Source organism: Wolffia australiana, chromosome 1 (assembly GCF_029677425.1).
Source record: "Wolffia australiana isolate 7733 chromosome 1, ASM2967742v1".
Classification (NCBI taxonomy): domain Eukaryota; kingdom Viridiplantae; phylum Streptophyta; class Magnoliopsida; order Alismatales; family Araceae; genus Wolffia; species Wolffia australiana.
The window spans coordinates 18,161,152-18,175,145 of record NC_135835.1 but is presented as its reverse complement, the minus strand read 5'-3'; the positions used below and the strand labels follow the sequence as shown (position 1 = coordinate 18,175,145).

The window sequence follows — 13,994 nt, the reverse complement described above, 5'->3', positions numbered from 1 at the left end:
TACCTAGAGCCCCTCAAAATCCTCTACCACGATTTTCTCTGACATGATCCTTTGACATGATTTTCTCTGACATGATCCTCTAACAAGATCTTCTGACAGATTTATATTTGACACAATCCTTTGACAGATTCTACTTCTGCCAGGATCTCTACTCTAACTCGTCAGGGCTGCAATCTTCTGTTTTGTCCCATTATGATCTTCTTGAGCCACACAAATATCTCCTGACAACTTCTACATGCCCAAGAATCTACAGGATATCTCTGCTCAGGCTTGTGAGGCTGTTTATCCTCTATTTTAGCTTGTCAGAGTTGTTTTTCTTAATATTTTGAGTTTTCCTTTCATGGGTACAATCATTATGGACGACCATGCACTTGTTGTGGCCTATATAAGGCCCCCATGTACCCTCGAAGGATTATTATTGAAGTCTATTGCTTTGTTGGAACTCTTGTTTCTCCTCTCTGAGTGTTCTCTTTGCTAGAGAGTGCTTAGCTTCTTTTGGATTTAAGTACAACCCCTAGTGGATTCAAGGGTTGGAGAAGCTAGTTCTGTGGATTCAGGACTTAACTTCCTTCAAGTAGAGAAAGGCTTATGGATTCAAGTCTTGTTCATACACAGTTCATGTTCTAAGGCTACGTCAGTCACGACCACCACTCTTCGTTGTCGTCCTGCATCACATAGAGGTGGAGAGATAGACATAGCACGATTGAGAGTGAGAGAGAGTAATATTGGCGATAGTTCTTGTCGTCCCCTTCGACGATGATCATTCCCATCTATGTCAATTACAATTGTTGCCCCTACTAGACGCTGATCGTCATCCCTGTCGAACTCCTTATTGCCCCCCATACATGACAATTTTTGTTTCAGTCAATGATGGTTGTTTTCTTTGTTGTTGATGACATTCATCGTCCCCATCTACGATGATCATTGTCCACATTGACAATGATGGTTGTTGTCTCCATCATCATCAGTTGTCATCCCCTTTTCATTGGCTCCCATCTCCATTCACACAGTCATTGTCCCAGTCATTGACAAACATCTTCTCTCTCCATGGTGGTCGTCATCCCCATTGTTGAAGGACCCCGATATCATCCATGAACGTTGTCGTCCCCTTCATCAACAATTGCCATCCTCATCTTTGACGGTCCTCGTCCCCTTCATCAATCTCCATCATTTTAATCTATTAATCTCCATCAATTGCCATCCTCAACTTTATATCTCGATATATTAATTATAATATAGCCTACATATCCGTTAGAAGCCTATTATTACATTTTTATCCACATATCCGTCATCCAAAACGTCATCCGTCATATGCGTGTTACTGCAATCATCCGTCATCCGTCATCCGTCATATCTGACGGATGACTGATGACAAGGACGGATGAAGACAGAACGGATTACGGTCCGTTACTGACAATTACATCACTTGTGTTCTTGACAACACTCGATGACGATCAATCACCCGTTACGTCTCCTTTTATCGTCCGTCACGCGTCACTCGTCATCCATCACCCGTTACGTTCCGTTCCGTGCGGCAGGCGCGACGAGGAGTCCTCACAACCGTCGGATCAGTAGATGCGTGGATCGCAAGTCATTCACAGCGCGTGATCCAGCCGTTGGATCCGACACGTGGAAATCCACGTGGCGACAGTTGACGGGGTTGCAAAGTGTGTTTAAGAAGACACGTCGGGGATAGCACGTGGCAATTTATAATTGGATGGCCATGAGCCGCGGCTCGTCCTATTGGTCGAGGCGCGCTTGTTCTTAAGAAAGAAGAAAGAACAAGGCTTTGAATTGCTGCTCGTTGAAGAAGGTCCGATTCATCTCCATTCTTCGGGAAGCAAATCCGAGGGCTGGATCTGAACATTTCAAGCCTGGATTTCTTCTAAATCTCTCGCATTCGCTTGATTACGCCGGAGATGAAGAAGACAACGTTGTTGCTACTGTTCGTCGCCTTGTCTCTCTCTTTCTCTGCTCTCGGAGGGTGAGATCTTGCTCTCATTTGCCTCATCCATCTTTATTTTTTGCGGTGCAGTGATTTCACGCTTTCTGTGTTGTTTTTTCATTAGGAAGAGCTATTATGATGTCCTTCAAGTTTCTAAAGGGGCCTCTGAGGAGCAGATAAAGAGAGCATATAGAAAGCTTGCGCTGAAGTACCATCCCGACAAGAACCCCGGGAATGAAGAAGCTAATAAAAGGTTTGCGGAGATCAATAACGGTATGAATAATTGGAACGTGATTGAAGTGCTTTATGGATTATGGTTTTGGAAAAAAGTTAGAATTGAAATGGATTGAATTGTTTAAATATTTAGCCTACGAGGCGCTTTCTGATCGTGAGAAAAGAAGCATCTACGACCGTTATGGCGAAGAAGGCCTGAAGCAGCATAGCGCAGGTGGAGGAAGGGGTGGAGGGATGAACATTCAAGATATTTTTAACAGGTGAGAAAAATCAGTCTCTTTGGGTTAATTTGACGTTCAAGGATCTGCTGTAGCATTGTCTGAACGACTAACTCAATTCTATTCATATTCAATAACATAATCTATTCAGCCGACCATAAAGTTGATTTAATCGTTAGAGCAAGAAGTGGAATCAGTGAAGATGGACTACGGCGCGATGAACTAGCTCTAGATAGAACAGCGTAGGCTCGAAATTGATGAAAGAAATGAGAGAAGTAATAGAAAATTGTATGGGTTTGTTAAAGATCTTGGGAGTTCTTTGGCAGCTAGATGTGTAAACGTCATGGGACGAAGAGGAAATACTTGATGAAAGAAACAGATCACACCGTATGAGGTTTAATTGATGAGTTATTTAAGATGTTATACGGGGCAGCTACTTTGCCATCTTTGTCTTTTTTTTTTTTGAAAGGGAAGGGGAAGATCACCAGAAAGCAGTGATCAACGCAATACCATATAGATATAAATAGTGTTCTAAAGATGATCGAACTCGTCCCCCGTCTTTCTTATGTCTCTCTTAACCGGCATGCAACAAGACTCTCCACTTAGTGAATGACTCCTACTGTTGAAGTTGTTCTCCCCTTGAAAATGATCTCATCATGACGCAGCCAGATCTCTTCGAATATTTGTATTTGAAACATAGTTCACCTATTTAAAGTTACCTTGTGGTGAAATAACCTTATTTTATTTAATTTCTTGCAGCTTCTTTGGTGGTGGTATGCCAGAGGAGGAAGAGGAGAAGGTTGTAAAGGGTGACGATGTGATCGTTGATTTGGATGCATCGCTTGAAGATCTGTACATGGGAGGATCTTTCAAGGTATTCCATTCAACTTCATAGCTTCATCTAGATATACTTATATCGGAGTATGAGGCCGCATTTGTTCTTTGCTAACACTAATTTTGACTTATTTATCATGATATTTTATCTCAAAACTTTTGTATCCATTCCTTTCACCCTTTTATTACCATTTTGTTAACCAGTCATTCTACAGTAATTCAAGAATGAGTGGTTAACAAAACGACATAGGTTTTGGTATTAAGTGATCATCCTTATCTCACCTGTATAATCTTGCTGTGTGAGGTATACATTTTTAGCTAAGGAAATTTAATGAAATAATGTTTATTAGAGCTGTGAATTATTATGCATATTTGAATTGAAGACAATTTAGCAAACGCCATGAGAACCAGTAACGACGATGTGTAATTGAAATTTCAGGTCTGGAGGGAGAAAAATGTCATCAAGCCAGCGCCTGGCAAAAGGCAGTGCAACTGTCGAAATGAAGTATATCACCGGCAAATTGCTCCTGGGATGTTCCAGCAAATGACGGAACAGGTGTTTTTGCTGAGCTTGGTTTTTTTTTTGTTTTACATTTATTGTCATTTATTTAGCTTACTTAAACTATAAGGAGAATGAATCAAAATTTTCTTCAATTTATGAACCTTCTCCGTACTGCATTATGAAACTCGGAGTCGTCATAAAACGATTTTGAAGTGTTAAACTCCATGGGGAAGAGATATAGCGGACAAAACTAAACTCTATTAAACAGAATATAGGAATCCCAGGAATGGAAATTTCAATAATAGTCTTACTTTTCCCTTATGTTTTCAATCTCTTTTCTCTGTTTTCAGGTTTGTGAACAGTGCCCAAATGTCAAGTTTGAGAGGGAAGGTTACTTCATCACGGTTGACATTGAGAAGGGCATGCGAGATGGACAGGTATGCCTTAACTATTTCTTTTATCGAGTTTTTCAAATCAAGAATTGTCTAAATAACTGTAATAGTTTTCTACCAATTTATTATATGGATTAGATAAAAACCGTCTTTTGGGATTTTTATAGGAAATCTTGTTCTACGAGGATGGCGAGCCGGTTATTGATGGAGAACCTGGAGATTTGAAGGTTTGTGAAGCATTTTTTTATTTACTCCTCGTATTTATATCTTTGCATGTATGAATTACCCATCTGAATAACGCTTAATAATCGAATCTTGTTTGGCAGTTTCGAATAAGAACTGCGACACATGAACGCTTTAGAAGGGAAGGGAATGACCTGCACACTACAGTGACAATTACCCTGGTAAATGTTCTTGAATTTTTTTAATTAATTTGAAATTTGATCCTGTGGGTTATGTAGCTTTCTTTATATCCGAGAATCATTATTACTCTTAAGAAGTTCCAATTTATAGGTGGATTTTAACATGGTACGACCATGATTTTTATTTTTATTTTTAGTGAAATGATAATCTAAAATAACGTATGTGAAACAAAAATACCTTTCATCGTTGACATTTCGTGCTCATGGTCTGTTTAGCTCCAAGCACTCGTTGGGTTTGAGAAGTCTATGCCACATCTTGACGGACACCTGGTGGAGATCGGCTCTAAGGTCAGTGGCTTTCTCTCTCTCTTCATCCCTCTATCTTCATCTCTCTTTTCATTTCTCTCTCTCTCTCCCTACTTATTTGTTCGGCCCGTTCATGATAGCATGCTTCCACCTTTCATCTACATCATCTTCACATCTGTTTGTGTCTCTTTCCTATATTTCTATCTGTCTCTTTATCTCTCTTCGTACCTATCCATGTACGGGCCTATCTTTCCATTCCTCTAATACACTACTGCATCCTTCAATCCATTCATCCATCTATCAGTATCTCTATCCATCTATCTATCCACGCAGGCATACATTCATTTCTCTCTAATTTATCTATCCATCCACCCATTCATCCAACTATCTACTTTTCTATCAGTATCTTTATCTATCTGTCCATCTATCCGTACATTCATTTTTCTCTAATTTATCCATCTATCTATTCATATACCAGTATATCTTTCTACTTATCCACCTATTCACCCATCCAATTCTCTCCAATTCACCTATCCTTACATTCATTTCTCTCTAATTTATCCGTCCACCCGTTCATCCATCTATCTATTTATATATCAGTATCTCTATCTATCTATCCACCTATTCACCTATCCGTACATTCATTTCTCTCTAAGTTATCTATCCATCCATCTATTGATATTTCAGTAGTCTATGTATCTATCTATCTATCTATCCACCTATCCATACATTCATTTCTCTCTAATTATTCTATCCAGCCACGCATTCATTCATCTATTTATTAACCTATCAGTATATCTATCTATATTTCTATCTAATTATCCATCCACCTATACATTCATTCATTTCTCTCTAATTTGTCTATGCATCCACCCATTCACTTATCTATCTACATATTCCCCCCCCACACTCCCATTCTTCCATCCATCCATCTTTCCATAAATCAAGCGATCCAATCCATCCATCAGTGGACAACATAATACATCCATGCATGTATTGATCTGATCTGATCTAATGAAATCAAATCAAAGAGAGAATTGAAATGTTAAGATGGGAATGTTGAGCAGGGGATCACAGAGCCGAAGGCGGTGAGGAAGTTCAAAGGGGAAGGAATGCCGATACACGCGAGCGAGAAGAAGGGGGATCTGTACGTGACGTACGAGGTGATCTTCCCCTCGTCTCTCTCTGAAGAACAGAAGGGCAAGATCAAGGCCGTGCTCAAGTCTTAAAGGGAGGGAGAGGCATGGTGAGGATGATGGGCTCTTTTTATTTTGGCAGCCTATACTTGTTTAATTTTCCTTTTTTTTTTTTTTAATTTTGCCCGTTCTGTGATTAATGGGACGGATTATTATTGGAGGATATGCAGAAATGGAGATATCCGTTGATTGACCCCACCACCCGTGCGTTTGTTCTATACGTCAACGAATGGAAAGTTCTCTCTCTCTCTCTCTCTGTCCATCTCTTTTATGAAAAACTCATCTCTCTCTTCCTTTATATCTCTAGAGAAAACTCATCTCTCTCTCTTTCTCTCGTGGAAACTCATCTCTCTCTCTCTCTCTATCTCTCTCGCGAAAACTTATCCCTCTCTCTTTCTATCTCTTGTGAAAACTCATCTGTCTCTCTCTCTATCTCTTGTGAAAACTCATCTCTCTCTCTCACGAAAACTCATCTCTCTTTCTATCTCTCTCGCGAAAGCTTATCTCTCTCTCTATCTCTCGTGAAAACTCATATCTCTCTCTCTCTCTCTATCTCTCTTGAAAATTCATCTCTCTCTCTATCTCTCTTGAAAACTCATCTCTCTCTATCTCTCTCACCAAAGCCTATCTCTCGCTCTCTCTTTCGCACGCGAAAACTCATCTCTCTTTCTATCTCTCTCGCGAAAGCTTATCTCTCTCTCTATCTCGCGTGAAAACTCATCTCTCTCTATCTCTCGTGAAAACTCCTCTCTCTCCTCCTATATTTCTTTCTCTCTCTCGCCAAAGATACATCTCTCCCTCTCTCCCCCAAAAGCACATATCTCTCTGTTTCTGTCTCGCGAAAACTCATCTCTCCCGAGGCGCATGTCTCTTTTACTCGATGACGTTATTCTTCAGAATCAAGAGTAGGAGGAATGGATTTTTTTTTTTAAATCTCAACTCGCGAGCATGCAGTTTCTTTCTCGCTCAACTAAAAAAATATCTCGCAAACTCACTGTTTTCGTCGGTGGTTAATAATGAAATTGGGCTAGAGGATCAGAGAGGATTCAAAACATAAACATTGGTTATTCTCAGTCAAAGTAGAATCCACTTTGTGTCAAGGGCTGATAATAAAAGGAAAGTTCGATGTCGAATAGTAAAATTTGGGGGGTGTTGCGAGAATCGAACTCGCGACCTCTCGCACCCGAAGCGAGAATCATACCACTAGACCAAACACCCTGGTTGGTAAAAAATTAAAAATAAATGTTATGAATTATTTTTTAAATTTTAATTGTGAATTTACTGGTTATTTTTGTATTCCATTGGCATACGGTGAGCTCGGAGAAAATATATGTTTACTCTATCTTATTCAAAATAACATAGTAAATAGAAAAATATAACCCAGATCTAGCTAGACTCATGTTATGAATAGATATTATTTTTCTTATTTTTCCTGTCCTAATTTTTGGGTTCACGGATGAAACCAAACACCATGGGGATAACATCATCTTTGTGATATTTGTGTTCGTAGGGCTTATTCCTCCCTTGCACTTATCTCACTAGGCTTCATGAACATATATTTATATCAGATAGTGGGCCTTTATACAAGCTAAGGGGAAGCAGTCATCCATGAGAATCCTTCAGAGGTATTATTCTAATTATGAACCATTGCTTATTTTTTCTTCATGATAACTGTCAAATATCCATCATTAAAACATATTCTTCATTAAATGTCCAAAACCATAGATAGACATGTAAATGTGATAAGCCTAAAAATGTGTGTAAATTTGTCGTTGATTTGACGTTTAGACTTATACAATAAAATTTATAAATACCTTTAATCAGAAAATTTAGAATATAGAGCAAGCAAGGGGTCGAACCACAGGGAGGCAGCAAGCAAGAATTTTATCCAATTTTTAATGCATTAATTCAAGGATGAATTAAATTTGCAATTAATAAACCCTTAATTACACTAAATAATGTTTTTTTATTAATCAAAATCAAGTTAAAACTTAATTTTGATTTTAAATCTTTCGGTCAAAAATCTCAAGATATAATTATTTCAATTATAAGATCAAATTAATTCGGATTATTAATTTCCCAATTCTTATAAAACTTTAAGACAATTTTTATGAATTAAAATTGGGAATTTAATAATCAAGAAAAGGATTTTGAAATTGGAGTTCAAGATGGACGAATTTATGGATGAATTTTTATATTTAGGGTTTTTATATATTGAATTAAATTTACAAAAAATAAAATTTGAAATCTAGAGAGAGAAAATAAGAGATCAAATGTAGAGAGAGAAAGTGAAGAATTTTGCGAAAAGAGGGAAATCCAACCCTAAATTAAAAATCTAAAAATGCATAAATGTTCAAAATAGATGTAAAACTAAAGATTAAAAACCAGATCTTGAATAAAAATAAAAATGCAGTGCTAATTTCATTCAAAACCACTTCTAGGGCACGGACATTTCGCCCATGCCTTGGCGTTTTAGAATCGTTCAAGAAGAAGTTTGAAATACAAGTAAGAAACTTACAAATTTGAGTGCAGAATCAAGAACTGTCGACTTCCAAAGTAACTCTTGTGTCCTTCCTGGCCAAATCCTTGGAGAGAGCGTTAAAAATTAAATTTCGCCCTTTTCCAGACCTCTATTTAAATATCCAACCATAGAGAATGTAGAGCGGGAAAAGACAAACATGCCCTCAAAATTTCAGCCCAATCGGACGTCTAGATCTCAAGATATCAAGGTTTTACTGGCGCTTAATCTCAACTGTTGGATCTTTTATCTCTCTTCAAAATATCTCAAAAATGGCATTTTCTGATTGGTCGGCATTTTTTTCTCGTTTTCCACTTTCTCGAATCACATTCTGACGCTTCGTTGTCTGTGTTCAAGGCGCCCAATCATTGGATGATTGAAGCTCCTTTTGAATGGACAGAAACAAGCCACGTTACCCTTTTTTTTTAAAGAAAAAGACAAAACGAAAGTTAGTTTTATGCAATCGATTTGCCGCGTGCATTGAATGCACGCGGAAATCGATTGCGGATGAATATTTAATGGCAACTTTATTAAATCTCATGCGTAGGTAGCCGCATGCAATCATTGCATGCGGATACTTGACTGTAGGAGGATTCTCTCTTTTTTCATTAAACGTGCAAATCATTACTAAGTGTACCTGATTTGCTCATTATGGCAATGCGATGCGCGATGCCATAATGAGCCTATCAATAACTAAAATTGGCGCTTCCAATCATTTGCCCGAATTTTTGGGCGAATGACGTGGACGCCACCTGTTTAATATAAAAATTGTATTTAAATATTAAATAAATTAATAAATATCAATTCTTTTAATTCTAAATTCATTTCTTGACTAAATAATGCTCAGAAAATTATAAAAAAATATGGAAAAATTCCAGACAAATTAGGGAAGCCCTTACCAACCTTTAGCCAAGAATTTAAGGCCCTGTAAAAAATATTTCTTCAATGAAATGAGGTTAAATACCATGTAAAAAAAATAATAAAAATTATAAATAATAATAAAATCAAAGTGTAAGTCATTTATATCCATTTTTCTATGATAACATGCAAATATGGTCATTACAACACATAAATATAGTCTACAATTTATCAATTAGTCATGTTAATTTGCAAGTTATCAAAATGTAGCGGAATTTTTTAATTTACATACATAACCCTTTATTTAAGAAAATCACTATAAAGAGGAATCATGCAAACCATAATTAATTGATAATGAAAAATTTTCCAACAACACTAAAAAAACATCACATTTATTCATTTAAATTATTTTAAGAATCTTTACAACAAAGTAAATAAATTTAAAACTTTTTGGCGGTTAACACATTCATTTGGAATATTGGTAAATATTGTATTCATGAAGAAATATTTTAAGAATTAATAGAATCAGGTGTGACGAAAAATCGTCATACTATGAATTTTGATTAATTCCCCTAAATCTTGAGAAAATGTTCTGTTTGTTTATCTGTCTTAGGGTTAGAAATTTCATTATCATAGTTTTTAGAGGTTTATAATTGATAATTTCAGAAAACTTGGAGGAATATACAATTTACAATGGGTAGATTACCCCTATTATAAAATAAATTAAAATAAATGTCAAGGGTATGTTCCCACACTTTAGAAGTCCAATACTATATCATTTATTAGTGTGACAATGAATTTCCCATAATTTGAATGTCATTTTATATAGCATGTTGGGATATCGTAGGCGCAGACTTGGTGCTTGCTATCAAGGAGGTATTTACACGCAAACTCCTACTATGAAATTAGAAATCTACTTTCTTGGCGCTTATTCCAAAAATGGAAAACCCAGCTTCATTTAGGGACTTTCACCCTATCAGTCTTTCTAATGTATGCTATAAAGTTGCATCTAAGATCATTACAAATCGACTAGGGACCTTCCTTGATAGACTTATCTCACCTGAACAGTGTGGTTTTGTGAAGGGTCGACAGATCCATGACAGTATCATGCTAGTTCAGGAGTTAGCCCAATCCTTAAATACTCATATTCGAGGTTCGAATGTCATCATCAAATTGGATATGAAAAAGGCTTTTGATTGAGTTGAGTGGAATTTCCTTATCCAAGTGTTACGTTGCTTTGGGTACATCGATGCATTCATCGATCTCGTCAATACCTTCATTAGAGAGAATCAATTTTCTTTCCTGGTGGACGAAAACTCCATTGGCTTCTTCACGGCCACGAGAGGTCTACAACAAGGTGATCCTATCTCACCCACCATTTTCATATTGATGGAGGAGGCCTTTAGCCGATCGCTCACACGAACAATCGCTCACACGAACAATCGCTCACACGAAAAAGGGATGTTCAATCCTCTCACACTCACTATTTGTAGATGATGCCATCCTTTTCCTTATTGGATCTAAAAAATCCATTAAGGAACTAATGAGTGTCCTCATTGCGTACGAGCGGGCTTCTGGCCAACTCGTCAATGCCTCAAAGAGTAGCTTTATGGTCGGTCCTTCCACCATTGTAAAGCGCTATCAGATTATCCAACAGTATACCCGATACTCTCGAGGATGCCTCCCTATCGATTATCTTGGATGCCCTATCTTTCGGATGGGCTCGCCATCATTATTTTGATCTCTTATTGGCCAAATTGTGAAAGAAACGTGAGGGATGGAAACTTCATTTTCTCCTTTGGAGAACAGATCCAACTTATCCGACATACCCTCATGAGTATTCCGCTACATACCCTCGTGGTCCATTCACTATCTCTTACAGTCCTCCTCTCCGTGGAGTGACTGTATGCCCAATTTTTATGGTCCAGTCACCTCTAGGGAAAGAGTCGCCACCATTGCATTTCTTGGGAGAAAGCTTATTGGCCGACGAACGAGGGCGATCTAGGGATAAAACGTCTTCAAGACATTCAAGACATGCTTGAGAAGAAGTTCGTGTGGCGAATGCACACCACGCAGTCCCCACTAGGGAGTTTCATCTCAGCGAATTATGGCGAGTGGGCCCGTAGAGAGTTGGATATCCAGGGCCATCGCAAATGACGGACTTGGAGGTGACATTGGCTAGAGATCACCAAGGTCACACGCTAGCATGTTGGTAGAGGCATGATTAATGCCTGGTATGATACATGGCTCGGTGACGCACCTTTAGCCCGCCATCCCCACTTCGTACCACATCGCCCTCGATTGACAATAGAGTAGCTGCTCACGGGCAACACGCGCCACCTTTGGGAGCAGCATGGCCTCCCCTTAGACACTTTATCCCTGGCCCGTAGTATTGCCATCGAGACCACTCACGACTGTGCTATTTGGACACTTACCCTTGACGGATCCTACTCTTGTAGATCTTCTTGGGAGCATTTTTGTGAGAAAACCCCATCTAGCATTGGGGTCGTCGCATATGGCATCTGACGATCATTACTCGAGTCTCCTTCTTCCTCTAGAGACTCATGCATCGTGGCCTTTTGACTGAGGATCAAGTGATCCGTATCGGTCACTCGCTCAGTTTGCTTTGCCATTGATGCCCCACATCTCCGCAAGCTGAGACTATGGAGCACTTCTTCTTCCATAGTGAGACAGCCGTAGACTGTTGACATCAAATTACACATCATTGGCATCCAATACTCGGTATATCCCCTATTCTCACACCGTTAGAGTGTTTTGAAAATATGTATCTCTCGCCAACACACTCTAAACAGAGTCCCTTCCTCCACATCACTATAGCCTACTTACTACGGGAGATATGGAAAGGGTGAAATTCCTCTTGTTTTGTAGGTACTCCCATGTGCGCCTTGGATATCATGCGATGAGTCAAGCTATGGATATATATATATTTTAAATGGCAAAAAACGCGGTGCTGGGTACGACCAACCTGATGGTTGTGCGCGTAGATCGATCCATCCGTGCCCTAGATGCCACCTAGGGGGATTTTATATATAAGTGGAGTGTTTATAAGTGTTTATAAGAGTGGAACGAGTATAAATATCCCAATTACACTCGGATCCCACTCGTCCACGCCCATGTTCAGAAAATGAAAAGATACATACGTGATACCTGGCAGGTGCTCGGAGATGTGTTCGTGTCGACGTCCCACCGGAGCCCCCCGCGATGACGATGTTGGAGTAATTGTGGAGATGTTCTCGCCTCCGTCAAATGGTATCGATGTAGTACATGGCGAGGTCTTCAAACGAGGTGTGCGCAGGCCATCCCTCTAGCTCTAGGGTTCCACACAATCCTCTACTCCCACGGGCCTGCCGTCGCGAGGATACGGCGCATGCGGAGGGTCGGCATGCCGAGACGATCGACGTGATAACAGCCCCTAGCTGTCAGAGGGAGTGCTTGCCAAGAAAGAAAGAGGGAAGAAGGGGTTCGTGCATGTACCTCGTGGTTGGCGAGGGCATCCACTGTCTGGTTGGCCTCTCGTAGCTGATGTCGAAAGCTGGTTGTGTGAAGACGACACCGTATGATGTCCTGCCATACACGATGAAGCCGCCATTGGGAGCATGTACCTACACGAAGCATGTCGACTAACACCTGTGAGTCCGATTCTATGACAATATTGTGAATGTTTCGTTCCTCACAGAGGAGTAGACCATCACGTATCACCATAGCTTCAGCTACTGTATTAGTTTGTGTGTCATAGAAAGAAGAAAAAGCAAAAAGAATGCTCCATGTATGGTCCCAGAGGATAGCCCCCTCCTCCACCTTCTGGGCCTAGGTTCCCTTTGGCTGCACCATCCACATTCAATTTAAGGATGCCTATTGGCGGCGGCAGCTAATAAACAACCCGGTACTGAATGCGTGTAGGGGCCGAGGTCACCAGAATGCCCCAGGGGCGAAGGAGGTTGCATGCGAATGCTGATTTGCCGGCTTGAGGGGGAATGAGGTGGTGGATGCGCCTGATCCACATCTTGACTCGCCGTATGATATCCACGGGGCGCATGGGCGATCCTGCAAAACGAGAAGAGTTTCGCCCTTTCCATATCTCCCATAGCAGATAAGCTATGGTGATGTATAGAATGAGGCTCCGTTTAGAGTATGTTGGCGAGAGAAACACCCTGCCAAAAATCTCGAACGGGGTCAGTGTAGCATGAGATAGTGGACGCCAATGGTCTGTGATTTGGCGCCAGCATTCAAGTGATGTCTAACTATGAAAGAAAAGATGATCCATGGTCTCAGTATGGGGGGCTGTGGGACAGCAGTGGCAGCGGGAGCCGAGAGAGTAGCCTATACGGGTCACTCGACCATCGATCGGTAGGCCGCGATGCAAGAGTCTCCAGAGGAACAAGGAGACTCGAGGAAGGATCACCGGATGCCAGATGCGGTGACCCTAGCGCTGAATGGGGGATTTCTCTCGGAAATGCTCCCATGAAGATTTGCACAAGTATGCTCCTTCGGGTGTAAGCGTCCAAATGGCAAAGTCGGGATTAGATCCGATTAAGGTACTCTGGACCTCAGGTAACATATATGAAGGGAGACCATGCTGGTCTAGTAGGTGTTGCGTGTTACCCATAA

At 40.1% G+C, this 13,994-nt stretch overlaps 1 protein-coding gene and 1 non-coding gene across 2 annotated transcripts; one reads left to right on the top strand and one right to left on the bottom strand.

Moving 5' to 3' along the window:
* The first annotated feature begins 1,787 nt into the window (after window positions 1-1,787).
* On the top strand, window positions 1,788-6,190 carry ATERDJ3B (DNAJ heat shock family protein). Its single transcript, XM_078582940.1, has 10 exons — window positions 1,788-1,984; window positions 2,070-2,218; window positions 2,313-2,439; window positions 3,157-3,271; window positions 3,671-3,787; window positions 4,084-4,170; window positions 4,293-4,352; window positions 4,452-4,529; window positions 4,764-4,835; window positions 5,861-6,190. Exons 1-10 carry the CDS (start codon window positions 1,920-1,922, stop codon window positions 6,020-6,022), a joined length of 1,032 nt encoding a protein of 343 aa, XP_078439066.1. The 5' UTR covers window positions 1,788-1,919; the 3' UTR covers window positions 6,023-6,190.
* Window positions 6,191-7,135: 945 nt separating this feature from the next.
* TRNAP-CGG (transfer RNA proline (anticodon CGG)) lies at window positions 7,136-7,207 on the bottom strand. Its single transcript has one exon. It is a non-coding gene; the product is annotated as a tRNA-Pro (tRNA).
* Between the last annotated feature and the right edge of the window lie 6,787 nt (window positions 7,208-13,994).

Excerpts from the sequence above, each read along its gene's own strand:
- ATERDJ3B (XM_078582940.1), top strand. The coding sequence starts at position 1,920 with ATGAAGAAGACAACGTTGTTGCTACTGTTCGTCGCCTTGTCTCTCTCT. Across the intron at positions 4,353-4,451 it reads GAGAACCTGGAGATTTGAAG|TTTCGAATAAGAACTGCGAC; the intron begins GTTTGTGAAGCA and ends CTTGTTTGGCAG. Across the intron at positions 4,530-4,763 it reads CTACAGTGACAATTACCCTG|CTCCAAGCACTCGTTGGGTT; the intron begins GTAAATGTTCTT and ends TGGTCTGTTTAG.